This window comes from Vipera berus, assembly GCF_964194415.1.
Source record: "Vipera berus genome assembly, chromosome: 5".
Lineage (NCBI taxonomy): Eukaryota > Metazoa > Chordata > Lepidosauria > Squamata > Viperidae > Vipera > Vipera berus.
In genome coordinates this window covers 75,021,476-75,037,938 of record NC_138207.1, presented here as the reverse complement: position 1 = coordinate 75,037,938, position 16,463 = coordinate 75,021,476, and the positions used below count along the sequence as shown (strand labels likewise).

General features: G+C 42.5%; 1 protein-coding gene across 1 annotated transcript; it reads left to right on the top strand.

Moving 5' to 3' along the window:
- Positions 1 to 1,648: 1,648 nt before the first annotated feature.
- LOC308669309 (interferon-induced protein with tetratricopeptide repeats 5-like) lies at positions 1,649 to 14,841 on the top strand (the record flags this gene model as incomplete). Its single annotated transcript, XM_081329945.1, has 4 exons — positions 1,649 to 1,687; positions 1,923 to 2,060; positions 2,160 to 2,257; positions 9,076 to 14,841. The coding sequence occupies 4 exons, from the start codon at positions 1,649 to 1,651 to the stop codon at positions 10,523 to 10,525; spliced, it is 1,725 nt and encodes a 574-aa protein (XP_081186071.1). The 3' UTR covers positions 10,526 to 14,841.
- Between the last annotated feature and the right edge of the window lie 1,622 nt (positions 14,842 to 16,463).

The following is a 16,463-nucleotide window of genomic DNA, read 5'->3' as shown; positions in this document are numbered from 1 at the left end:
CCAGCAAAACTGGCTGAGGAATTCTGGGAGTTGAAGTCCACAAGTCTTAAAGTTGCCAAGGTTGGAGACCCCTGTGTTAAGAGATGACAGAGGCATTCATGTGAGGTGGTTTGGCCTTGTCAATCCTGAGCAAGTTGATGCGGTTCTCTGTGGCATCTGTTTTGCCACCACTACACTGGATTTATAACTTCTTGTCAGGGAGGTATAAAGATTGGGAAAGGGCAGTGATGTGCCCTTGAGTAAAAGAGTGCTGCAATCCACCTTGAAGGAAAGTATCTTTTCCAACTGGGCGAAATAACTGGCAGCTTGTCTTCTCACTTTCAATGAAGCTTGTGAAAAAGATGACAGGCCTGCAGCCATGGAAGGGAATGGATGAAGTGGATATCTAGGTTCTTTTCAGACTGGTTTCAAGATTTCATGGGTTGCCTCATGGATACTCTGTAGGTGGCCAGCATACTTCCTAATCCTCCTGGATCTCTTGCCTTCCTTCAGTACCATCATTAATGGTATCCTGGACTTACCTGTGTCTCTTTGATCCTCAAAGCAGTTGCATATTCTTGTGCAGAATAAATCTTCAATTAGGAAGGGAGCTGGAGTTTTTAATATTGGAAATGCAGGTTAAATGCTGGCTGTGGGCAGAGCTGTGAAGGGGGCCAGGGGGCCAAAAGCACCAGCAGTCTGGCTCAGAAAGGGAGTGAAAGGGAAGAGGTGGGCTTATTTGGGAGGTTAGGGCTTATATTAGCCCCAACCCCAAATATCAAGCTAGGGTTTATGTCAACGCTGCTAAGGTTGGATGTTTTTGCTTTGACAACAGATGGAGATGCAATCATTTTCTTATGTTTTACTCTTAGAGTTAGTTAGATCACGGCTTTTTAACCAGTGGTACGCGTACCACTAGTGGTACGCGAGCACATGGCTGGTGGTACGCGAAGGACCGGTTGAGCAGCACTGTAAAAGAAAATTGTGAAAAAAAAGTAAAAAAACCCACATTTTTTACTAACCTGCTTTTAGCTGCATTCTGTTTCTCCATTCGCTTCTCAGCTTTCAGTGTTTGTGGGACAAAAAAAAAGTTCTATGAGACTTTCTAACTTCTCGCGAGATCTCGTGAGAAGTTAGAAAGTCTCAGGGAACTTTTTTTTCTTTTTTACCGATAGTCCCACAAACATGTGGGGAAAGCTGAGAAGGGAACGGAGAAACAGAATGCAGCTGAAAGCAGGTTAGTAAAAAAAAACGCTTGGGGGAGGTGAGGGGATCTGGGTGGGGACAGGGGCAGTCACCTTACCCTGCGTAGTGGCGGGAGGGTTAACAGGTGTGAGGGGCCCAGGAGGAGTTGTGTAAAGCAGGTGGAGGGGAGGCCAGATTGTGGGTGCTGCTTGGGGCAGAGGGCAATCGTATGGTAGAGGCGCTGCTTGGGGCTGGAGGGTGGTTGCACGGTAGAGGCGCTAATTGGGGTGGAGGGCGATCGCATGGTTGAGGCGCTGCTTGGGGCTGGAGGGCAATCGCACGCATGAACAGGACAGCCACACTTGGCAGAGGCGCTGCTTGAGGCCGGAGGGGAGGCCGGGCAGATTGCGGGCACTGGCGTGGAGGGCAAACACACGCAAGTGGGATAGATCCGCACGGCAGAGGCGCTGCTCGGGGCTGGAGCATGATTGCACGTGTGAGCGCCTTCCACGCCGGCACTGCCGTCAGTGCCTGCAATCTGCCTGGCCTCCCCTCCAGCCCTGAGCAGTGCCTCTGCTGTGTGTGGCTGTCCTGTTCACGAGGCCTTCTCTCGCCTGTTGGATATCAGCAGCCCAGATTTGGTAGCTCTACTTAAGACCTGCTGAGGTTATTTATTTTCACCGAGCGGGAGATGTGATCCAGTGCCTGCCGCTGTGGCTTGCTACTCTTCCCCATGTTTTTCAATTGATAACCCGTAGCTGCCCTTGAAAGTGGCTGGCTGGAATGGGGGATCTAAAAGCCTGATCGGCCGAGACATCTCCAAGCCGGGGACCTGGCTGTGCATTGCTCTCCCACCTAGTTGCGATGCTGGCGAAGGCTGCTGTGGTGGCGGGCAGGCGAGGGAGGCACGGCGTTGGTGCCCTCCTCTCCTCTCCTCCCTTTCCTTCCCCTCCTCTCCCTCCACTTCTCCCCGCGGTGTCCTTGTCTTGGCATAGATAAGGCTGAGCAAGCATGCGGGAGGCAGCATCCTCCAGGCGTGCGCTGGGAGCCACGGGAAGGAGCAGCTGGCCCTGGGCGGAGCTTCCCCGCCATGGTGCACAAGGATCAGGAACAAGCTCAGCTTCCTTCTTCCCAGCTCCAGGAAGCCAAAGCCCTCCCTGCCTGCTGCGGCCACCACCTGGCCTGCCGGCTCCTCCTGGGGAAGGAAGCTGTCCCACCCCGATCTCGCGCTCCTGAAATCTCCCTCACTCGGTTTCAGCTTGCTTTCTGCAAGAGGAAGCAAGCTGAAACCGAGTGAGGGAGATTGCCAGAGATTGCTGAGAAACGTCGATCTCACGCTCCTGCAATCTCCCTTGCTCGGTTTCAGCTTGCTTTCTGCAAGAGAAAGCAAGCTGAAACCGAGTGAGGGAGATTGCCAGAGATTGTTGAGAAACGTCGATCTCACGCTTCTGCAATCTCCCTTCTCACGCTTCTGCAATCTCTGCCTCCGCGTGTGCCGCGTGTGTGGATCGACTCTGAGTGAATACGAGGTGTTTCTATTGCTGGAATAAAGCTTATTAAATGAGCTAGCAACCTCCAAGTATTGTTGATAGATCTTCCCCAACTTTCCTCCAGTGCTTCATAAAGAGTTAAGTGGGCATCAGATTTCTTGGTAAAAATGGATTTGGAAGGAAGGAAGGAAGGAAATGACAATGGGAGGGAGGGAGGGAAGGAGGAAAGGACAAAGAGGAAGGAAGGAAGGAAAGAAGGAAGGAAGGGACAATGGGAGAGAGGGAGGGAGAGAAAGGGAGAGAAGGAGAAAGAAATAGGTAGAGAGAAAGAAAAAAATAGAGGGAGAGAAAGGGAGGGAAATAGAGGGAGAGAAAGAGGGAGAAATAGAGAGAGGGAAAGAGAAATAGAGGGAGAGAAAAAGAAAGGGAGAGAAAGAGGGATGGAGAGAGAAACGGAGAGAGAGAAGGAGAGAGAAAGAGGGAGGGAGAGAGAAAGGGGGAGGGAGAGAGAAATTAAATTAGTAACATGGTTGTTAAGTGAATCTGGTTTCCCCACTAACTTTGCTTGTCAGAAGGTTGCAAAAGGCAATCACATGACCCTGGAACAATGTGACCATCATAAATATGAATCGGTTGCCAAGAATCTGAATGTAAATCACATGACCCTGGGGATGCTGCAATGGTCATAAGTGTGAAAAATGGTCATAAGTCCTTTTTTTCAGTGCAGTTGTAACTGAACAGTCACTAAGCGAATTGTTGTAAATCGAGGACTACCTGTACTTTATCATTTTTTTCCTTTTTTTTTGGTCAAGTTTTTGACACCTTGCTGGGCGAATGGTGGTACTTGGACATTGCCTTATCCTAAAAGTGGTACAATGGGTGAAAATGTTGAAAAGCCCTGGTTAACTTAGCAAGACGATTGTTAAGCGAATCTGTCTTGCCCATTGACTTTGCTTGTACAGAAGGCTGCAAAAGCTGATCACATGACCCCGGGACAACTGCCATAAATATGAAGCATCCCAATTTTGATCGTGTGAACATGGGGACGCTGCAACAGTTGTAAGTGTGAAGAATGGATATAAGTCATTTTTTGGTGCTGTTGTACCTTTGAACAGTCACTAAACAAATGGTTGTAAGTTGAGAACTACCTGTATTATAAATCATATATGCTACCAAGAAGAATACACAGATTTAAATTTCTTACATCAGACTTGAGGATGATTTTTTGCGGTAACATCTGCAGGTTAGCATGTGTTTGTAAAAAACATTTGCATGAAGTTAGGTGTGGTGTTGCAAGCCAATCCCACCTTTTCTACATACATCAACCCTGTATGCACTTATAAAGAGTAGGGCTTCTTTCATGATGCCACACTTTCCAATCGTCAAATGCCGATTATTCTGAGCTATAAATGTTGTGGGATCAATGGGAACCACTGATATGACTTTCTTCCTCTTTCAGGGTCCCTTTGTAGCAGCTTTTACATCTTCTAATTTGGGTGATGTGTCTCCAAATCCAAAGGTCCACGACTGCATCAACACTGGAGAGCCATGTGAAAATCCAAACTAAGGCCTGGGGAAAGAGCCAGGTTTCAGTGCTCTTTTATACATAGCCATGTAGGGCCAGACATCTCTCTGGGATAGCAGATTCTACCACAGACAAGGTTTAATTCCTAAGTCCTATCAGGTGACATTGCTTTCTGAATGGGATCTGGATCATGCCAACTGCCAGATTTATTTATTTTTTATTTATTTAATTTAATTTTTATACCGCCCTTCTCCCGAAGGACTCAGGGCGGTGTACAGGGCAATACAATAAAATACAATATGACTTCCGGTGGCGGCGCGGCGCCGAAGACAGCCTTCCCCGGCTGCCCGCGGCTCAGCTGTTTGTTTTTTCGCCCGAAACAGCGCCGATCAGCTGTTCGGGCGAAATTGAAGCCCCCTCCTCGGGAGAAGAGGAGGGGGTGAGGCCCCTGGTAGGGGTAGAGTTCTCCGGGGCCGCCTGAGCTTGGAGCTTGGGCGGCTGAAGGATTGAACTCCCCCGAAGCCTGGGTTGCTCCCAGCTGGCCGGCGTCTCTGCTCTGAACTTCTTGGAGCAGAGCCAGGCGTCTGCGAACCATCCCTGCCTGAAGAAAGGACTATGATTTAAAGGAGCAGGCAGAGCGGTACAAGTGGCAAAGGTGAAGAGGATTATTTTACTATACTCTCTAGCTTGTTGGACTTTTTAAACTTTAAGTGAAAGTGCGTCATAATTGAGGATAAAAGATGGCGGCGAAACCTCCCCCTAAAACTCTTTGGAGCGGTGGATCCTCGCCGGTGCAACAGTCATCACTACAGGCGTTGCACCCTTCTGAAGCGCTGACATCGAAGGACTTACGAGATGCTCTGGATAAACTTTTGGAATCAATCAATCAATCAATGAGTGATAAATTTGCGCAGATGGAGGAGAAATTGGAGAAATTGGAGGAGAGAATGGAAGAGAGGATGGAACAGAAGTTCAGCGTGATGAAGGTAGACATTTTGTCTTCAGTGCATAAAGTGGCGGAATGTGTGGAAGAATTAGATGAAAAAATGGATGATTTGGCTCAAAGGAATGCTATATTAGAAGTAAAAGCACGGGAGAATGAAATTGCAAGAGACAAAGTGGAAAGGGAGGTAAGCCTAGCCCAATATTACCAGATGCAGTTTGCTGTCAGAATCAGAGGTTTAAAAGAGAACATTAAAGAAGATTTAAAGCAGCTGATTTCTGAGGCTCTTGAAGTGGTATTAAATCAGCCAGCATCTGAAATAAGAGCAGCTATGGATAAAGTGTTTCGGGTGAATTCATGGATTGCCAGACAGAGAAAGTTGCCTAGAGATGTGGTGGTTTATTTTGCAAAAAGAGAGATTAGAGATCAAGTTATACAAGCTGCCTATGATGCTAAAGTGGTGATTGCTGAACAAGAAGTCTTGGTTTTAAAAGAAATTCCTCCAAGGATTTTAAGGGGAAGGAAGGACTATACATTTCTCGTGCATGAGCTTAAGCAAAGAGATATAAGGTTCAGATGGGAGATTCCAGATGGGCTGATGGTGATGCATGAAGGTAAAAGGTATCGGCTGATTACTGTAAAGCAAGCGCGTGATTTCTACAATAATGTCTTAAAAGCAACCCCATTAACACTTCTGGAAGCTGGAAAGGGATCTGGAGAAGGAGAACATCAAGAGGATGAAACAGAGGAAAGTGGTGCTGGAGGAGATCAAGCTACAACTTCTTTGGATGATCCTAGAGAGCAAAGAGTAACGCGTGCTGCTTTAAAACGAGCAAAGAAAATAAAAGAACAAGATCAGCAAAAGTCTTCAGATTCTTCACAACGTACATATAGTCAAGCTGTGGGAGGAGCACGGCCTAAAGAAGTTAGTCCTATCAAAGCTGTGGTCCAAGAGCTTTTGGAGGATATGCATGGCAACTAAATTTCTAACCTGGAATGTTAATGGACTAAATTCACCGCAGAAGAGGAAGAAATTGGCTAGTGCCCTGAAAATCATCTTCACTTAATTAACTTTATATATTGTTTTTATGGTTATATATTTCTTTTTTTATTATATATTTTATTTTTATTCTTTACATACATATGTTAATTTTCCAAACAACGTGTGAACTGAGTTTATAATTCATTAATACATATACAAATTTTACTCTTTGGTTCTTTTTTCCAACCATTTATAAAATAAGTTCCAGCTTTCATAATATTCTGTTTCTTCTTTGTCTTTTAGTCTCATAGTTAGTCTGTCCATCTCTGCGCATTCCAATATCTTCTTTATTAGCTCTTCTTCTGATGGTACTTGTTCATTTTTCCAGCATTGTGCATAGCTTATTCTTGCTGCGGTTATGATATGTAGAACCAAGTATGTATTTTGTTTATCAGTCTTTTCTGGTAATATACCTAATAAAAATAATTCGGGATTAAATGCTACATGTTCTCCTAGTATATTTTCTAGCCAAATATGTATTTTTCTCCAATAGGCTTTAACTTTATCACATATGTACCTATATTGTGTTTACATTTCCAACATTTGCCTGATACATTTTTAAACATTTTTGCTAATCTAGCTGGAGGTAAATGCCATCTATAAAACATTTTATACAGATTTTCTTTATATGCAGTTGACATGTCAATTTATAATTTCTCTCCCATAGTTTTTGCCATTCTTCCAACTCTATAGTATAACCAAAATTGTCCACCCATCTTGTCATTGTCCCTTTAATTTGTTCACTTTCCATCTCTAAAGTTAACAAAAAGTTATATAATTTTTTTCTCATCAGATGTTAATAATATCTTATCAAACACATTTTGTTCTTTATAAAATCCATACATTTTCATATCTTTTTCATATCTATTTTGTATTTGTAAACATACCCACCATGACATGTTGATACCCTGATATTTCAGTTCTTGCTTTGATTTCAATGTCCCATCAATATTTAAAATATCTTTATATGTCCACATTTTTTCAAAATCTAACAAGTTTACATGTGAAAAAGCTTCAATTGTTGATAACCACCCTGGAATTTTTACATATATTTTCATTTTTCATTTTCATTTTGGAGAGGAATGTATGGTGATTAAAGCCATTTAATATTTTAAAAGAAGGGAAAATAGTACAAACTTGGTTTCAGTATGGTCAGATACAAGCTAGATGGAAAGAAGATCAGAAAATTGGTATTATAACAACAGATGAAAATTTGGTAAAACAAATTAGAGATCAAAGTCAAGCGCACATAAGAAGGATGTATAATGCATTGATAAAATTAGAGTCAGAAACGGAACTTGTCAAAGATTGTATGATAAAATGGGCCCAGAATATTCAAGAGCCAATAACGATGGATGTTTGGGGAAAAATTTGGGCCAGAAATGTAAAATTTACTCAGGCTCAAAATTTAAGAGAGAATTTTTATAAAATGTTTTATAGGTGGCACTTAGATCCTAAAAAATTAGCATGTATGTATCCAAATTATCAGCCTAAATGTTGGAGGTGTGGTTGTGAGGATGCAACCTATTACCACATGTGGTGGACTTGTAAAAAAGTCAAAGCTTTTTGGATTAAAATTTGGTGGAATATGCAGAAGATATTTAAGAAAAAGATAAGGTTTACTCCACAGTTATTCTTATTGGGTATTATTACTGATTGTACTGTTGTAGAAACTAAGTTGATGTTGAATTTAATAACGGCAGCAAGACTTTTGGTTTCGCAATATTGGAAGGAGGAACTGCCTACTATAGAAGAGTGGACTTTAAAAGTTTCAAACTTGGCAGAAATGGCAAAAATTTCAACATACCTGAAAGAACAATCGCAACAGAGATATATTTTGGAATGGAGAAGATGGATTGAATATATTCAGAATAAATATGGGACTAAAAAATTTCATTTAGCATATGAATGAATATTAGAATTATCAGATGTATTATTATTTACCTATGTATAAGGGGAGTTAAAGTGCGATAGGATTTAAAGTGTATTCACAGTTGGTTAGCATATTTTAGTTTAAGCTTGTTGGAGGCAATACCCTGCTTTCAGCTCTGGGAAGTGGGGGGGGAGGGGGGAAGTGGGGGGAGGGGGAGGGATGGAGTATACTTAAAATGTACTGTAAAATTTTTCAATAAAAAAATAATTCTGTATTAATAAGTCAAATTAAAGTGTTCTTCTTTAATTCTAAACTATCTTTGAGTTTTCTCCCCTTTTTAAATAATTAGAAACAAAAGCATTTTCTGATGGGAAGGATTGTTGTAGTTAATCTATCTGGACCTTTAGTCCATTTGTGACTTTCCAAAATCAAAGTTGTAATAATCTTTTGCTGTTTATTTCCCAAATGTGCATTTTAAAAAAGTTTTTAAACTTGTATTTAAAAGTTGTTCCACTAAGGATTGAAGGAAACTTACCTGGTACTTTTAGATTTGTTGAACCAGAGGTTCCTACAAGCTAAAAAGCAGTTAACAAGCAATTCCCAAAAGTGTTTAGAAAAATAAGAATGCATATCTAATGTCTTTAAAGGTACAGACTGGGTTTGAAAAAGATGGCTTGTCTCCCAGTGCTCTAAATAGTTAGAGATTGCTGTTTTGCAGTCTCCTTATTAGACGAGCATCTGTCCAGAGCATTTTGTGAATAATCTCCAGTGCTCTCCTTTTCTCCTTTTCAGCTCTTTATTTCACTTCATTAAAAACACAGGCATACAGTATTCAGAATACTATTTCTTTGCTAAAAAATTTTTTTACTGCAACTACTACTAATTCCTACCTGTATTCAAGCAATATTTAAAAAGTACAAAAATGCATCGCTTAAGTTTTTTTTTTAAAAAAAAACCCTCCCCTTATCACTGATGATAGGACTATTTCTTATTGCCACAATGTAAATGTCTCTCATTCTCTTTCCTTTTGTCCTGCAGTCTCTTCTCCCAGGAAGATTTAAAGGAGATTCTCCAACAGTTTGAATGCCATTTTACATGGATGTTGCAGAAAGAGCATATTGATCCTGATGAATTGGAGGAAAGAATTGCTGAGCAGATCCGGTTCTTAATCAATAAATCCAAAGTTCTAAATTACAACCTTCTTGCCTATGTGAAATTCCTGAACGACAAGAAGGAAGAAGCACTGGAAAACTTACAGAAAGCTGAAGAGACTGTGCCCATAGAGTACCCTGGGGATGTTGAAAAGAGAAGCCTGGTTACATGGGGCAACTCTGCCTGGCTGCATTACCATATGGGCAATCTCACCGAATCCCAAGCCTATGTGAAGAAGGTAGAAAACGTCTGCAAGCAACTTGGAAGTGCGTCTCCTTATAAGATGGAGCTCCCACAGATCAACTGTGAAAAGGGTTGGGCGCTTCTAAAATTTGGAGGCAGGTATTATGAAAAGGCCAAGGAGAGCTTTGAAAAAGCACTGGAAGAAGAACCAGAAAACCCAGAATTTAACTCAGGCTATGCAATCACAGTATACCGCCTGGAAGATTATTATGCAAAAAAACATTCAGGAATAGGCTCTTCATTGGAACCTTTGAGGCTTGCAGTAAAACTGAATCCCAACGACGTATTTGTGACTCCTCTTCTTGCATTAAAGTTACAGGAAATAAACAGAGTGAAGGAAGGAGAAAAATACATTGAGGAAGTGCTTAGAAGATATCCTGATGTTCCTTATGTATTAAGGTATGCTGCCAAATTTTACAGAAAGAAAGGAGATGTAGATGCATCACTGCAACATTTGAAGAAAGCACTCAGCTTAACCCCAAACTCTGGGTTTTTGCACCATCAGATTGGGATTTGCTATAGGACACAGTACTTAGCTTTGAAAAAAAAAGGGTCAAAAAACGAATTGCAGTCTGTTCTAAAGCAGTTTGAACTGATTCAACTTTGCATTTTTCATTTCCGGAAAGTAGTGGAGTGTAAAACCAAGTTTGTCTATGCTTATATTGACCTTGCTAACATATATGCAGAACAAGGACAGCTGTGGGAAGCAGATCAAACCTTTCAGAAAGTGTTTGCCATCAGCAACCTAACTTCTGTGGAGAAGCAGCAACTCCATTTTAATTATGGGCGTTTTCAGGAACGTCACAGAAAATCAGAAATGAACGCTATGAAACAGTACCTGGCCGGACTGAAAATTGAAAACACTTCATTTGAACAAAAGAAGTGTGAAAGGAGCTTGAAGCAATTGTTAGATAAGGCAATTAAGAAAGGTACAAAATGTGCTGAGATATTCAAAAGCTTGGGATTCTTCTACCAACACCTTGGATTAAAAGAGAAAGCTATTGAAGCCTACGAAAAAGCCCTGGAAATGGATCCTACGAATGAAGAGTATCTGAGTGCAGTTATGAACTTGAAGCTTTCCTTGGAAAGCTAAATTTCTGTCATTTTTCAAAAGCACATGGTTTCCAAATATTTTTAGCTTTGCATTTCATACCACGTTAAAGACCCAAACAGTTAGCATTTACAGTTGCCTTGAAGTAGAGCACTTACATCTCTTCTATGTGTTTTCTTTGAAATAATTTTTTTGGCAAACAGCACCTCCCACACCTTCCCTTTTATTGTTCAGCCAAGGCATGGCTTTCCTAATGCCTGCTCCTTTGCCTTTGGAGGCGCCCCATTGCATTCCTCTGTCCTGCTCTCTTTTCTTGCCGGTGCTTTCGTGCATCCTGAATATTTCCCAGCTGTGCTTCATTACTATCAACTCCTAGCACAGCTGTGTCTGAGCCTGAGCGTGAGTAGAGGGGCCAGGCTCCTCATCAGACTGTAAGTCTTGGAGCTCCTCAGAGCCTTCCTCTGACTCTAATGTCACTTCAGGCCCTTCCTCCTCATATGAGTCCTCAGACTCAGCTGCTGGATCCACTTGCTGGCAAGGAATCACAACACCTTTCAAGGTCGGTAACATGACCCAGATTGTTGGGGGCAATATGCTGACTCTGTAAACCGCTTAGTCTGTGGTATTGCTATGGTATTGCTAGTGCTATTTCATCTGCTCCAAACCTGGCTTGCTCTGCGTCCGTTAGAAAGGGAAGGGGTCTTTGAATGAGTTAGCTTTGGGCATGGGAGATCACTTAAATCATCAAACTAAAACATCACATAGCCTCATCTGTAGGCATCCTCAGTCTTATTTTTATCCTGCAGTTCTATATTCTGATTGGTTCCCTGGACAAAGATGTTTCAGTACCAGGACAACTGCAGGAGGCCAAGTTGGACTTTCCTGTTGGGACAAAGTAATGGATTACGACACAAGCATAAATATGACTTTGCAACAAAAGCTAAAATTCCCAGAGGATCATTTTCTCTTGAATTACATACCCAGTACATGGAATTTGATAACTATTGATTCTCCATGCTCTTATTATGGCCACAAGACTGATACTGCAGCTTGGAATAGCCACATTCATGCAATGGATTGAAGAGCTGATTATACTTGCTACCTATAAGACTTGGTATGGACAAGTACAATATAATATGGGACTCATTTATGCTAAATATAGTAGGCATGATAGTTATATATGCATAATAGGCATATATGACTTGAATAATAATATACTTGCATTCTTTTAACCTCTTACAGTAATGTTTTTTTCTTTAACAATGTTAACTTATTGCTATCATAATTATCTCTTAAATAACAAGTTTGGTCTTACAGGTCTCTTATGGCCATTAAAATGAAAAATAGGTAAAGGTAAAGGTTCCCCCGCACATGTGTGCTAGTCGTTTCCAACTCTAGGGGCCAGTGCTCATCTCCGTTTCAAAGCCGAAGAGCCAGCGCTTGTCCAAGGACGTCTCCGTGGTCATGTGGCTGGCATGACTAGACGCCAAAGGCGCATGGAACGCTGTTACCTTATTCATTTATTTATTTATTTTTATTTATTTTATTAGACTTACATACCGCCCTTCTCCCGTAGGACCTTCCCACTGTAGTGGTCCCTATTTTTCTACTTGCATTTTTACGTGCTTTTGAACTGCTACGTTGGCAGAAGCTGGGACAAGTAACAGGCGCTCACTGTTACGCGGCACTCGGGATTCGACACTCCAAACTGCCGATCTTCTGATCGACAAGCTCAGCGTCCTAACCCACTGAGCCACCGCGTCCCTTTTAAAATGAAAAATACAACCACTTTTTTCTTTTATCCTGCACAGTAATCTATGAAACATCTAGTTCCGCTGAACAAAAGTAAAATATCCTGGCCTTTGAATTCTTCAAAGAGGCACCTGCAGAAAGTTGGAATTGCTGTAACTAAAAAGTATATAGTCTCAACAACAGCTTTAGGGAAACTCCTGTTTAATTGCTGGGTTGTTCATAAACGAAGATGCTATCACAAATAATTAAGGTAGTTGGCTTCAAGTTCAGTTCAAGTTCGGTTCCCAGTTACTTTATGAATACATCCATGTGGTTTTCTTTGCAACTGAGGAACTGATTTCCCATTGCCTGTCTTGGGATGCTATTTAACTTCTGAGTCTAGCCTATTGCTGAGTTCATAAGCAAAGACACCATCACCACTAATACAAGTATGTACATTTTTATGTATTAATAAATAAATGGGCGAAGACTGGCAGTTAATAGGTAGGCATAGCAAAGCATGAAGAGAACGGCAATTCAGTGTGTGTGTGTGCTTCATGTTACTAGAACAGAATATTCCTAAGGTGAATGACACTAAGTTAAGGCAGTTAAAAAGATGCGCACCTTATACCATGCATGATGCATATTCCATATTCATGGGACAGGTTTAGAATAGATGTTCTTGGCTCTGAATGGCATAATTTTGACTATGATGAACCAGTGTTCTAAATGGATACAACATTCCACTAACCTGGTCTTGAATGAAGGTAAAAAGAAGAGTCCAGAGACCAAACAGTGCATTCTAACTTTGGTGCTGCATTGCTTACCCCGCTGCTGTGAAGTTGCTTCAAAATGTACCTTAGAAGTTCTTGAAGGAAAGAGGTAATGAAACCTGGGCTCCTTTTGTGCAGCCATAATTGTGGGATCTCTCCCACAGGATTAGATACCAACATTGCTCCCCAAACTAGAATAACGACTATTTATTGCTTGGTTTCCTTATTTGTGGCCTGTCTTATTAAGAAATCATGGAGAAGGCCTTTATTTTTCTACCAAAGCCATTAGTTGCTGCAAGGCTGGTTTGCAGGAAAATGATCACAAGGAAGACATGTTCTGATAGATCTGGACAGGGTGTCAGAATCCATTTATATCACATTTCATAAATGTATAGGTAGAACAATGTGCTTATTCTGGGGATTCTGCCATCTCTCCGAAGGGGGGGGGAGAGGATAGACTTAAGGTGATCTTCTAACAACAGGGAACATTTGAACTGGGGGAGGGAGGGGGAGAGACAGATCTGGATTGCATCTTCATTTACAACAGAAAAAGGAAAGCAATAACCATAAAACCAAGGAGAGTTCCCTTTCCCACGGAAGGGCCTGACACCTAAGCAAATGATGAGAGCCTGACCAAATGAATGAGGGGAGGGGCTGAAATGGGAATGCTTTATATAGGATTGAAATGTAACTTTGTTAGATTCCGTCTTGTATTGCCACAATCGATTCCATCCTAGTAAACATTTTCCTTTTGGACTAAACTTGCATCCAAGAGTTCTTATTTCCTAAGATATGGATTGAGGTGGGTCCTGACACAGGGGCTCATTACTCACAAATGGCCAGATCTGTGGTCAGATCAATTGTGGTTTCTTAGCAAAGATTTACATAGTGGCCACTTGTTGACCAGGCTGTTGTAATTTCAGTTGGCAAGTTGCTGTTTCCCTTTCTTACAGGAAAGCTGTAGGGAGGATCCTTGGCGTGTGTATGACATTATACTTCAGGTATCATAAACAAGCTTGTACTCTCTTTTATGAAATTAGTGATTTGGATGTCTCTCCATCCTATGGGCGGTTAAGATTAATGACACAATGGCTCATTTTTCAATACAGCTACCAAACTGTGGTGCTACTTGTGTCTCTTTATTTCCTGATAACTTGAGGTGAAGGAACCAAAGTCTTTCTATGAGGGCTTTTCAACCTTTTCACCCATTGTACCACTTTTAGGATAAGGCAATGTCCAAGTACCACCAGTCGCCCAGCAAGGTGTCGAAAACTTGACCAAAAAAAAAAGAAAAAAATGATAAAGTACAGGTAGTCCTCAATTTACAACAATTCACTTAGTGACTGTTCAAAGTTACAACTGCACTGAAAAAAGGACATGACCATTTTTCACACTTATGACCATTGCAGCATCCCCAGGGTCATGTGATTTACATTCAGATGCTTGGCAACCCATTTATATTTATGATGGTCACTTTGTTCCAGGGTCATGTGATCGCCTTTTGCAACCTTCTGACAAGCAAAGTTAGTGGGGAAACCAGATTCACTTAACAACCATGTTACTAATTTAATTTCTCTCTCTCCCTCCCTCTTTCTCTCCCCTTCTCTCCCTCCCTCTCTTTCTCTCCCACTTTCTCTTTTTCTCTCCATTTCTCTCTTTCCCTCTCTCTATTTCTCCCTTTCTCTCTCCCTCTATTTCCCTCCCTTTCTTTCTCTCTCCCTCTTTCTCTCCCTCTATTTCTTTTTCTTTCTCCCTATCTCTTTCTCCTTTTCTCTCTCCCTTTCTCTCTCTCCCTTTCTCTCTCCCTCTTTCTCTCTCCCATTGTCCCTTCTTTCCTTCCTTCCTTTCTTCCTTCCCTCCCTCTTTGTCCTTTCCTCCTTCCCATTGTCCTTTCCTTCCTTCCTTCCTTCCAAATCCATTTTTACTAAGAACCTGACGCCCACTTAACTCTATGAAGCACCAGAGAAAAGTTGGGGAAGATCTATCAACAATACTTGGAGGTTGCTAGCTCATTTAATAAGCTTTATTCCAGCAATAGAAACACCTCGTATTCACTCAGAGTCGATCCCCACACCCATGGAGGCAGCCCTGCAGTCTGGCTTTCTCTTGCAGAAAGCAAGCTGAAACCGAGCGAGGGAGATTGCAGGAGCGTGAGATTGGCGTTTCTCAGCAATCTCTGGCAATCTCCCTCACTCAGTTTCAGCTTGCTTCCTCTTGCAGCAAGGCAAGCTGAAACCAAGCGAGGGAGCTTGCAGGAGCGTGAGATCGGCGTTTCTCAGCAATCTCTGGCAATCTCCCTCACTCGGTTTCAGCTTGCTTCTTCTTGCAGCAAGGCAAGCTGAAACCGAGTGAGGGAGATTGCAGGAGTGCGAGACCGGGGTGGGACAGCTTCCTTCTGCAGGAGGAGCCAGCAGGCCAGGTGGTGGCCGCAGCAGGCAGGGAGGGCTTCGGCTTCCTGGAGCTGGGAAGAAGGAAGCTGAGCTTGTCCCTGATCCTTGTGCACCGTGGCAGGGCAGCTCCGCCCAGGGCCAGCTGCTTCTTCCCGTGGCTCCCAGCGCACGCCTGGAGGATGCTGCCTCCCATATGCTTGCTCAGCCTTATCTATGCCAAGACAAGGACACCGCGGGGAGAAGTGGAGGGAGAGGAGGGGAAGAAAAGGGAGGAGAGGAGAGGCATGTATATGTGAAAATAGACAGTAAAGCCACTGTTCAGGGTGTCCTGAATACTCCTGGGGAAAGCTGGTGCAGAGGATCATGTATTAGGCCACTGTGAGTATATTGCTTATATTCACTCAGAGTTAGATGTTGGCTGGGCAGATCTGTTAGGATAGGCGTCCTCAACCTTGGCAACTTTAAGTCTTGCGGACTTCAACTCCCAGAATTCCTCAGCCAGCAAAACTGGCTGAGGAATTCTGGGAGTTGAAGTCCACAAGTCTTAAAGTTGCCAAGGTTGGAGACCCCTGTGTTAAGAGATGACAGAGGCATTCATGTGAGGTGGTTTGGCCTTGTCAATCCTGAGCAAGTTGATGCGGTTCTCTGTGGCATCTGTTTTGCCACCACTACACTGGATTTATAACTTCTTGTCAGGGAGGTATAAAGATTGGGAAAGGGCAGTGATGTGCCCTTGAGTAAAAGAGTGCTGCAATCCACCTTGAAGGAAAGTATCTTTTCCAACTGGGCGAAATAACTGGCAGCTTGTCTTCTCACTTTCAATGAAGCTTGTGAAAAAGATGACAGGCCTGCAGCCATGGAAGGGAATGGATGAAGTGGATATCTAGGTTCTTTTCAGACTGGTTTCAAGATTTCATGGGTTGCCTCATGGATACTCTGTAGGTGGCCAGCATACTTCCTAATCCTCCTGGATCTCTTGCCTTCCTTCAGTACCATCATTAATGGTATCCTGGACTTACCTGTGTCTCTTTGATCCTCAAAGCAGTTGCATATTCTTGTGCAGAATAAATCTTCAATTAGGAAGGG